The sequence below is a fragment of the Benincasa hispida genome, chromosome 10, assembly GCF_009727055.1.
Source record: "Benincasa hispida cultivar B227 chromosome 10, ASM972705v1, whole genome shotgun sequence".
NCBI lineage: Eukaryota > Viridiplantae > Streptophyta > Magnoliopsida > Cucurbitales > Cucurbitaceae > Benincasa > Benincasa hispida.
This window is the reverse complement of record NC_052358.1, coordinates 28,471,174-28,482,802: the sequence shown is the minus strand read 5'-3', so window position 1 is coordinate 28,482,802 and position 11,629 is coordinate 28,471,174. Positions and strand designations below refer to the sequence as shown.

Below are 11,629 nucleotides of genomic sequence, written 5' to 3'. Positions count from 1 at the left end.
TCTCTAGAATTCCTCTTCCCTCATACTAAAAACACAGAATTCACTCCTCCTGCAACTCTCTTTCCCTACAGATAACAGAGGAAGATTTCGTGGTGGTTGTCATTATATTTTTCTTGATTGTGATCAATTTGAAGGAGATTTCATGAAGTTTTTTATTCATCAAGGGTATGTATGAATTTCTTCTCCCTTTTCCTCTTTAAATGCATGCTGTAAATTTTTTTAATTAATGATAATTTTCTATTTGAATTTTGTAAATTCGTTATTTTGTGAAAAATTGGAAATTAGGCCGATCCTCGCTTCCGCTATGGAACTTCACATTTCCTTCATGAAGTTGACCGACGGTGGTCGCCAAAAGTGATGGGGCCAACATACTTCCTAGATTAAATTAGAAAAGAAAAAAATGGGAGAGGGAGAGTCCAGAGGAAAAGAAGGTAGGGAGCCAAGACTTCCTATATCCATGTCTCAAACAATTGTTAGTTTTAGGATGCCTAATGGAATACATGATTTGGTTGTCTACCTTCACAATGTGCCCGGATCAATCTATTTGTGTAGCAATCTAATTTATGTTCTTTTCTTTCTGTGTATCTATATTTTATTGTTAGTAACTTCTAAAATACTTCAATAAAGTGCATTTTCATTGGTTTAACTTTTTTCGGATTTGTTATAGATTGTGACATTTTTTCTATTAATTTTTTGTGTGCATGGGCGTTTTAGACATTTGCTTATTAGTATTTTTTTATTTAAAAATTCGTTTTCCTATTTTTCCAAAAGGAATATTAAGATTTGCTATTTATATTGAAAGCCTGTCACAAGTGATTTGGAGGTTGGGGGTAATGAACTGGACTATATCAACCATGTATTAGGATTATCGTTCTTTTTCTTTGGTCTTTCATGATTTTCGTGTAACGAATAACAATTAATCATGTATAGAATAAACTTTATTCTATGAACTAAAATGGATAAACCAGAAATATGATATCTATCTTATTTAATCTTAACTAATTTGGCTCATGAGAAAGTGGAAAGAAAAAAGAAAATAGCTTTGAAATAATATTGGTTTTATTAGGGCAATGGAAATAGCACTGCAACTTTTATTAGATATGATAGAGAAATGAGAAAGTATATACTTTCCTAATCTTCAAGGGGAAGCATAGTCTGAAGGGCCATAAGGAAGAAACAAGTCAGCAAAGAAGCCTTTTTTCCTCCTGGGGTTCCATCCCATGTCCTTACACAACTGATCGCAATACCAAATATGCAAAATGGCAATGCAAGCTCGCTTAAAGAAAGGCCCTGAGTATTGCTTCAAGGTCTTCTCCCAGTTGACTATGTCTTTCTCCATGTCCTTGATGCTCGGTAGCTTGAACGTGTCATCCATAAACTCCGCCAACCATCGACACCGGATCTCCGAGGTGAACAAGTTTGAAGAGTTCTCTGTAAATCCAACCACAGCTAGCTGTGGGATTCTGGGATGAATGCATAGCCTAATCAAATGCAATAAAAGCATATAAAAAATAGAGTTTACAAAGAGAATGCTAGGGTCTCTAGCCTAACTACAATAGGAGCTTGTTTTTCCATCAAGCTAGGGCATAGATTTTAGCATTGGATGAGCTAACAACATGCAATCATTTTTTCAGAAAATACCTTTGATTTTTAAGAAATTAGCCACATCCAACATATGAAAAAATAGGAGATTTGTTTTGCTTACGTGAGAAAGATACTAATTAATAGGGTAATTACAATGAGAAGCATTTTTAGCGATAATAACCAAATATATAACATTTTACAAATATTAGTGATAGACTTCTATCGTTGATAAACTCTTACCAACGATATAGTCTATTACGGATAGACTTCTACATATGGTCTATATCAATATACTATCTAAATTTTATCATATCTGTAACTTTTTACATTATATTATCTTTGCTAATACTTTGAGCCTGATTACTATATTTGTAACTATCCCTAATATATAAATTAAATCTTAATTTTGAAGGATAAAATTGAAAATTTATTAAAAAGTGAAATTTGATTCTATTAGAATTTAAAAGCGGTTATGGAACTCGTTTTAAAAACGGCCTGGGGTTTAAAAGTGAATTTAATTGATTTAATTTCAAACTTTTCACCTAACTTAAAAAATGGTTAAGATTCTTTCAAGTCAACCCTAAATGTACCCTGGAGAAGAACTTTTATATTTTGGCGGTATTTGAAACAGATTAAAACAACTACTACTTCAAATCATGTTAAAATCCTCATGATTCACGAGGCCATCCAAGAATGTTATATGAAGATAATAAGGCATAAAATAGTGACATCACTATTTAACAAATTTATTCAAAAGATGACTTAGATGACTTATTTAAATAACAACATTTGAAAAGTCTATACATAAGATTTGAATGCAATGACCAAGAGATATCAAATGATGTTTTCACTCTTTTTTCTTTGATTATGATTTTATCCTACTAGCAATTTGCAAGGGATTTGTAATTCGAGTTTTGAACCTCACTCTTTCTTTTCTAGTACAATAAATTCGGGATACGGAGATTTGAACCTCGATATATAAGAAAGAGTACGTGACAATGTACAAAGTCAATGTACTAAGTCATTACTTCACTTAATATGAGATGGATATAAATTGGTCACCTCTCTAAATCTAGTAATATTTGTTTTACAATGGAAACCATCCTGTTTTCTTCTAGTATTGGTTATGTAATCTTAAACTAATTCCTACTTACTTCACTAACTGAACCCAATTTAAGGTTTAAGATAAATTTCATAGCAGCCAAAAGTTAAAAGGGGAAATGGAGATTTTGAGAAGGACACTAACCTGTACAAGGAAATCATGGAATCGTGAAAAGTCATGTAATCTCGAAAAGTAGAGGAAGCAAATATTTGTTTAAGCTTTTGATCGCCTCTGTATCCAGTAGCCAAAATGACCAAATCAGAGTGAATTGGTTTGGTTTCTCCTTCGATCATGATACCCTCTTCACAAAACCCGAAACTCTGCGATTTCTTCAGAACAATGCTTCCTTCATCCACTTTGTCATAGAATTTCTCAGGTAATGTAGCAATAAAACAAGCACTGATGCTCTGTAGAAAGCTATGGCTTGGCACCATCCCGTATTTAGCTAATCTATGCTTTTTAATCACGTAGGTTTCTACAATCTTTGAGAACAACCATCTCTGTAAGAACAAAATTAAACCACAATAAGAAATTAACCCTAAAACTTCAGAACAGACAGAAACAGAAAGAGATGTTAATTACAATTGGGGAAAGAAGAACGGCAAGGAGATAAAGGAAGAAACCCTCGCCAGGTTTGTGAATCAGAAGCTCGGCGAATCGGTTCATGTAGAGAAAAGACAGAGGGATCCCCCATGGATGGTCATTAGGAAGGTTCCAATGCTCGGTTTTGTAGAGCACAGTACAGGGTTTGTTAGGGCCTGCAAATTAGAGAGAAGAAGAAGAAGAAGAAGAAGAAGAAAGCGATGATGAGAGAAAAGGGAAAATCGAGGGGTTTGAAGAGAGAGAATTGAAAATTACCATTGGCATTGGCGCATTCCATGGCGATGTCGAGAGCAGATTTCTGGAAACCGACGACGGTGACTCGTTTGTCTTTGATGTGATTGGAAGCAGTGTGGAAATCCATGGCGGAATATTCGAGAGAGTGAAGAACTTTACCGGCTTTGAAAGCTTCGGGGCCTTCATTGGAAGGGAATTTGGGGATATTTGGAACGTCGCAGAATCTTCCGATGCAGAGTACTACGAAGTCCACCACGATTGCCTGCAAATCCTCGTGCCATTGTTGTTGAGCTCAAGCTAAGTTTCATTAATGCCTTAAATTTTTCTTTACAAATCATTAGCCCCTACTTTCAAAATTGGTTGCATTAATACACTTGACTAAAAAATATTTTATTTTTAAATTGCTTATTTCTCAAACAACTTCAAATGAGAAATTGACTTGCACTAAGAGCATTTTTTATTTTTTATTTATTTTTTATCTTTTATTTTTTATTTCTTTAAAGATTAAGGATATTGATGCAAACATAGAGATTTGAGAAGTATTAAAAAGATATATTAATGGTTTTTATTCCTATATTAACACTCATGGTATTTTTCTTTAACTTTTCTTTTAAGTTTAGAGGTATTATCGAAACCTTTATGAAAATTTGTATTTTTGAAACAATATTCTTGTGATTTTCATTCTTAAATAATGATAGGAGGGTTTTTTAACTTTTTTTTTTTTAAAAGATTTAAAGGTATTTAAAACTTTTTAAAGTTTAGAGAAGTTTTTTAAAACAAAGTACAAAGTTAAGTGATATTCTCTAAAATTTAGCCTTAATTTTATTGGAGTGTAAACATATTATTGGCTCCTAGGTTTTTGGTGTAATTTTATTTGGTTTTTAGCCTTCAAAATATTACATATTTATCCCTCAATTTTGAGTTTGATTTCATTTAGTCTTTAGATTATAACATATTACGAGCCCATTTGGCAAGTTTTTTGTTTTTTATTTTTGAAAACTAAGTTTATTTTCTCCTTATTTCTTATCATGATTTGTATCTTTCTTAAGTATAATAGTTGAATTCTTAGTCATATTCCAAAAAAAAAAAAAAAAACTTTTAAAAGTTACTTTTTCTAGTTTTCAATTTTTGGCTTGGTAAAAAGTAGATAACAAAGAAAGAAATTTGGAGATAGAAGTAGTATTTATAGACCTATTTTAAAAAACAAGAAACCAAAAACCAAATGATTACCAAATGGGCCTACATTTTTACCTTTGAGTTTCGACTTTTGTTTTCATTTCATCCCCATGTTTCAATATTTTACACTTTTATCTTTGAACTTTACTAATACTCACTTTGGTCTTTGGGATTAACTTTTATTTAATTAAAATAATTATAAAGTGAAATTTTAAAATTAATTTGAATAGTAATGAACAAATAGTGAAAATTTTTAATTTTTAATTATTTTAAATTAATTAATAAACAATGACACTAAAGATAGGTTTAGTGAAAATTTGAGGTTAAAAGTAAAAATAAAAAAATAGACTAGATTGAAACAAAACTCAACACTCAAGGTTAAAATATAATAAAAAAATGTAGTATTTTAAAACTTAAGGATAAAATGGAAATTAAACTCAACATTTAAAGGTAAAAGTATAATGTTTTGAAACTTAAATGATCGAAATGTGCATCCAAAGCATAGAAATCAAGATTTTTTTTTTTTCCTTTAATCTAAATGATCATTTTAGTTTCTAAAAACTTTTCAATTTCAAAAGGTCTCTAAAAACTTATACAACTATCAATTGGAATATAGTATTAAATGAAACTTTAAAAAGTGTTGATAAATTTCTAACCTATTCAAAAGTTTTAAAAATGAACTAATCCATTATATGTAAAATTGTGTTTATGTCTAATATGACAATATTTTCATAAAAAATACAATTTAATTAATTAATTAATACATTAATATTTTTTTGAAACAATTTATCAATTACTATTGTTATAAATTATTTTTAGTTAATTAAATATTAATATATTATTTAGACTTATGAGTTTAACTAATACATTTGTAATCAATATTTTATATTATCTTAATTAATAAGGAGATTAAATTGTTTAGTTTTCAACATTACCATTACTATTAATTAATTCATGTTTAATGTAAATAATATTTATTTTATTTTATTTTAATTGACTGATTAATTAAGTAACATAACAATATATTAAATAATATTCATTTAAATTTATGATTACATTAATTTATTTTCTTACATTTAATTAATTAATTGGAATTTTCACGAACAAAACTGGTTAAACCTTTAAGTATTATTGTAGAAATATTAGTTTAAATAAAAAAGTTTAAGTACTTGAAAAATTTTAATACTAATTTAAAATTTTATATGAAATTTTAATGTATCGGGTTAAATTGTGTACCAATTTTACAAGTGAAAAACAAAAAATATAAAAAAAGTATTAAAATAAATGTATCCCTTTAAAAAAATTTAATTAAATACTTTTTTTTTCCTTTTTTGATTTTTTAAATTTCTAAATATTTTCTACAACGATTTAAAATTTTTATAAAGTTATACTACTTATCTTCATAAAGTACTTTTATAATCCTTCACCTAATGTCAGCTAACACTTTTTCCATTATGAACAGAGTTCAACTCACATAAAATATGTATTTTGAATACTGAATTTAGACATTTAAATCTCTCACTTTGCGTTGAAACTAGAAAAAAGTAACTCATTTTTTAAAATACAATAAAGAGTATAAAAAATAGTACATGTTATTTTCGATCATTGAAAATGAATTAAATAAGAATTTTGTTTCTAATATTTAAGTTTGTGGGAATTCTTTGTAGTATACATTTCATCTCACTAATTTTTCAATTTTTTTTTAAAAAAATTGACAAACTTTATTATTTTTATTCCTTTATTATGACTAAATATCAAGAAAGAGAAACAATTAATAATTTAATTTATATGGTTAGTTTTTTTTTATTATTTTAATAAGCTTTTTTTATTAAATTATAATGATAGCTAGTTTAATCCATTTAATATGTTTTTTTTTTTATTTCTCTCTAAAAAAGATTTTTTTTCAAATAATATAAAATAGTTTATAAAAAGAGAAATTATTTCAAATGGTAAAACTGTTGAAAATATTTACAAGATATAATAAAATTTTAGAACTATCAATAATATACGATCATTGTCTATCAATGTCACCGATAGATACCGATAAAAGTCTATCAATGTCAATTATTCATAATCCTAAAATTTTATTATATTTTGTAAATATTTTAGTTCATTTTTTCTATATTTGAAAAGAGCCTTTATAAAAATATTATTAACAAAATGACAAGATTTCGTTTGATTGAACATCTAACATTGAGATAGGAACCTTAAACAATTTGAGTTTTAGCTTATCCAAAAGTCCAATCAACAACTAACGGTAATCAACTTCCACCATTTTTGTTTTTTCATAAACAAATATGGAAGATACTTTTGCAACAATTTCTATCTAGTCCCAAAAACAAATAGCATCTCGAACATAATAAATTTTTTTAGGTTTAAATACTACTTCAAATCATATCTTGATTCTAATTATTTTTGTTCGACTTTTGAAATTATTTATTTTGATATTTATATCATTTTGGTCTATTTTAATTCGGTAAACTTTCAAAAATATATAATTGAATTTCTATAATTTTTAAAAGTGATTATTTTGAACTTTTTATTTTCTTTTCAAGATCGAATTAGATATTCTAAAAGTATAAGAAAGATCAAAAAAATATATTTTTAAAGTATAAAGACCAAATCAAAATAAAGAACCAAAAGTATTTATATTCTAATACCTTTATAAAGACACAATATTAAAAGGAGATATACATTCTTTAAAAATTTTCTATACAAGTAATTAATGAGAAAAAGAATGATATTATATTGATATACTAAGAAAAAGTTAAGATAACATCCTTGTAATTTTAAATGTATTCAATTTTAAACCATGTATTTTTAATAAATTTTAAATTCAATCCCTTCTACTAGTTTATTTTTTATTATTTTAAAAATCGTTTCTTATCTATTAACATTTCACTATAAATTTTGAAAACATATTTTTCATATGTACTTTTTTACCTGAAAAATATTATTATTATTTAAATAATTTTGACAATAATAACTTTAAAAGGCTAAATTTAAGTTTTATTGAAAGTACAAACACTAAAATTAAATAAATCTTCAAAATATAGAGATAAAAATAATTTAACACACACATATATATATATATATATTACACATATATTAATAGTTTATGTTGTTAGCTTTTCTTTTATTATTAGTAAATTATATTAATAGCAAATATTCTCTTGAAAACCTGCGGAGAAAACGAACACCAAATCTTGTAGCCAATCTGGACCATGTCTGAAGAAACATTTTTCGAATTTTATGATTCGGTTCAAATTTTGAAAGCCATACTTTTATCTTTTAGCGTATATAAATTTTGAAGTTAAAATTTAAAAATGCAAAATTATATTAAAAAGATTAGAAAATGTTAAATACTCTATACTATAAACTCAATTTATTTTTGTAAATTAACATATATATATATATATATATATGTTATATGATATTAGTCAATATCACCCTTATCATTTCGTAATCATTTCATTTTTAGTTTTTGGTTTTTTAAAAATTAAGTCCATTTCTCCCCACCTCTTACCATGATTTACATTTTTATTAAAAACCCCAAAAAATAATCCAAACTAATTTAATTCTATAAATTAATTAATAAAAATAAGAACATTAGTAAAATTTAGGAGTATAAATATAAAATCCAGAAATAATCAAATTGAAACTAATTTCAAGTCAAACGTTATAAATATTAGACAATGAAATATACTGAAATAAATGAAAATAAATTTAGAATATTATTATTATTATTATTATATAATCCAACATATTTGAAGGTAAAAATTGTTTTTTCCCTCTTTTTTTGAAACAAAAACACTCACAAAAATATGTTTGGAAACACTTGTTATTATTCCCTTTGGTTTTTCCACGTTTCCCAGACATAAATCCATGCTCACAACTTCAAGGCATTACATTTTCTTCCAACCTATTGTGGCAATTTTGTTATTTTATTTATTTATTTTTAATAATGATCTGCTAGTTAAAGATTCGGATTGTTTACATTTGAAAGATTATATAATATCTTTAACTTGTTTTTATTATTACTTATTTTTACGTTTCTCATTCCAATTTATAATTGTTTTTTTATGTATTTTAATTTATATTCTATAATTTCTATTTTAAAAAACTAAATTATATTAAATGATTAAAAAAAATACAAGAAATAATTATCAAAGAAATTTTGTTTTTATTTTATTATTAAAAAATATAGAATAGTAACCAAACATATATCTGTTTTTTTAATTTTTTTAAAAAAGGAAAAACAGAGAAACAGAAAACGGTTGATATCTCAATTTGATAAAGAGGCCTATACCACAACAATATTTCATGGAAAAAATCAATTTTTTAAAAAGGCAAAAAATGAATTTAAAAGGGAAAAAGAATACACCAAGTTCTAAATAACTTTTTAAATACTTGAATTCAAATATGGCGTCATGTTGATTCAATGTTTCAAATATTCATTTAAATTTTTCTATGAGCAAATATTGAATATAATTATTAAAAACAATTACGAGAAAAAAATCAGATGTCTCCATCCGCTATCAAATATATATATATATATATATTGGCTCATAAAATTGCAAAGCCAACAAATTTTTAAATGTGTCAACCATCAATTCAAAATATGAGTATAAGTTTAAACTTTCTGGAAAAAAAATAATTTGAAAATATTTTATGTTAAAAAGGTCAAAATATGAGTATTAGAGTTTAAACTTTCAACATTTGTGTAATTGGTTTCTAATTTTTAAAACATATTTAACAGAACTTTGAATTTAAGATATTTTTTATATATATTTATTTTCAAATAAATTTTTGTTTATTAAAGTAAATTAATGATAATATATATTTATTATATAAAATAAAAAATTTAATAATTTATTAGATATTTTTAAAAGTTTAGAAGTAATTAAATATTAAAATTAGATGTTAACAACTTATTAACCCAGTCCCAAGATTTAACCCATTTCTGGTATTAAAAATAAAGATTCAACTCATTTCTTCTGATTAACGAAATGTATTCTCTCAAAAAAAATAAAAATAAAAATAAAAATCTAAGATTTAAAGATTAATAATTAAAGGGGAAAACACAAAGAAAGATATTTTGGATTTGGAAAAAACAAATGAAAAAACAAAATGGGAAGGACAGGTTGAGGCAGAGACTTGAGAGAGAGAGGGCAATGATAAACTCACCTGGAGTGCACCATTAGTTTCATCAACAACATTGAGCCTCCATTTACGCCCTTCAGCGAAGGCTTTGCCGGAGCCTCCCCAGAGAGTCCAGCCTTCCATCTCCTCATCGGAGCAGCCTTCGTAGTCGATACTAAGAACTCTAGAATTGAATCTGATGTGCTTCAACAATCCGAAATGTTCCGCGTAAGATCTGAGGTAATCTAGAACTTGATTATATCTCGGAAATTCTTCGGTCACCGATTTCGGCCAAGGGAAATCGGAGAATTGGAACATCTCTCTCGGCGTCTGTAACGCCGTCGTCTCCAGCGTCTCCGTCCAAACGCCGCCAATGTCGCCTTTGGCCTCGAATACTATCGGAATCAATCCTTTGGATAAAGTGAATTTGCAGGCCGCTAGTCCGCTTATTCCAGCTCCAATTATCCCCACTTTCTTCGGTTCCATCGTCTCCGATTTCCCCCCTCTCTCTCTCTCCTCCAACTTTCCTCTGTTTCTGTGGGTTTGTTTATATTAGGAAGCTCAGCTCTGCTTCCTCTGTTTGTTATGTAAAGTATATATAAATTTGGTTATTTTTTTTTTTAAATTTTTATTATTTAAATAATTGTTCGTACATTTAATTGCTAAATTGTCATTATTTTTCTTTTTCATTTTCATTTTGGCTGAATTATAAAATATATGGAAATTATTTTAAATGAAAAAACTCATGTCTTAAAATTTTACCGTCTATCTAGATCGCGATAAATTATGATATTTTATTATTAATTATAAATATTTTAATTTATTTTTCTATATTTGAAAATAACTTTAATATGTATATATATGTATATTCAACTTTGTTAAGCTTTTCAAAATTAGTTTGGAGTACAATTTCTATAAAATTTCAATAAAAATTAAATTTTTTCACGATATGGTAATGATATTAAATAATATAGTAGTTCAAATTTTCATTCTAAATTATCTCCACACTATTTTATATCTCAATTTCTGTTTGATGATTTAGAAAATTTCTTAATCAATTGGTAATAATTTCGAAACATAGTTCATGGGTAAGACTTGTGTTTTGGATTGATTTTTTTTTTTTAAGAAACAAAAATCTAAAAATGGTATGTTGTGTTTATAAAGTTTTAGTTTAGTCATTTATTTTTTAAATAATTTTCAATTATACCTTCCTTTTATGAAAGAAGGAGGAAATTGACTTATGAAAAAGTTATGTATGAATTAGGGGAAGGAATTAGACTATACAAGAGATTATAGTTTATAATTTACATGGTCTAAATTTAAGAAGTCGGCAATGATTTTTAATTTTTTACTCTTGGGTTTTTTTTTTAATCTAAATTTATGCTAACTTGGGGATGGCATAATTTTTGTTAACTCGAACTATTTTCAATCTACTTTTTTTTTTTTTCATTTTATTATTCATTTTCTACCGATGTTTTTAAAAATTAGACTAAATTTTGAAAACAAAATATATATTATGTTCGTTCGATAATCATTTGATTTTTTATTTTTAGTTTTTGAAAATTGTGTACGTTTTATCACACTTTCTTAATGATGATTTACATATTTCCTAAATAAACATTTAAGTTCTTAGCCAAAATCTTAAAATGAGTGCAAATTTTTTTGTTTGAAAAAATTGGCTTGGATTTCAAAAACACTCATAAACGGTTGACAACAAATAAGAAAATGACGGAAAGTAGAATATGCCTAATTTTCAATAGAGAAATTTTCACAAATAGAAAAAAAAGT

General features: G+C 26.3%; 1 protein-coding gene across 3 annotated transcripts; it reads right to left on the bottom strand.

Annotated features, from left to right (window-relative positions):
* Nucleotides 1-1,041: 1,041 nt before the first annotated feature.
* LOC120087666 (probable flavin-containing monooxygenase 1) lies at nt 1,042-10,416 on the bottom strand. Of its 3 annotated transcripts, none has more exons than XM_039044516.1 (5): nt 9,887-10,416; nt 3,545-3,785; nt 3,269-3,444; nt 2,831-3,186; nt 1,042-1,463 (listed from the first exon to the last, which is right to left on the bottom strand). In XM_039044516.1, exons 1-5 carry the CDS (start codon nt 10,325-10,327, stop codon nt 1,139-1,141), a joined length of 1,539 nt encoding a protein of 512 aa, XP_038900444.1. In that variant the 5' UTR covers nt 10,328-10,416; the 3' UTR covers nt 1,042-1,138. The 3 variants fall into 3 exon arrangements, with proteins under 3 accessions (XP_038900444.1, XP_038900443.1, XP_038900445.1); XM_039044515.1 differs by having other exon boundaries at nt 1,042-1,481; nt 9,887-10,415; XM_039044517.1 differs by having other exon boundaries at nt 1,234-1,431.
* Nucleotides 10,417-11,629: the final 1,213 nt, after the last annotated feature.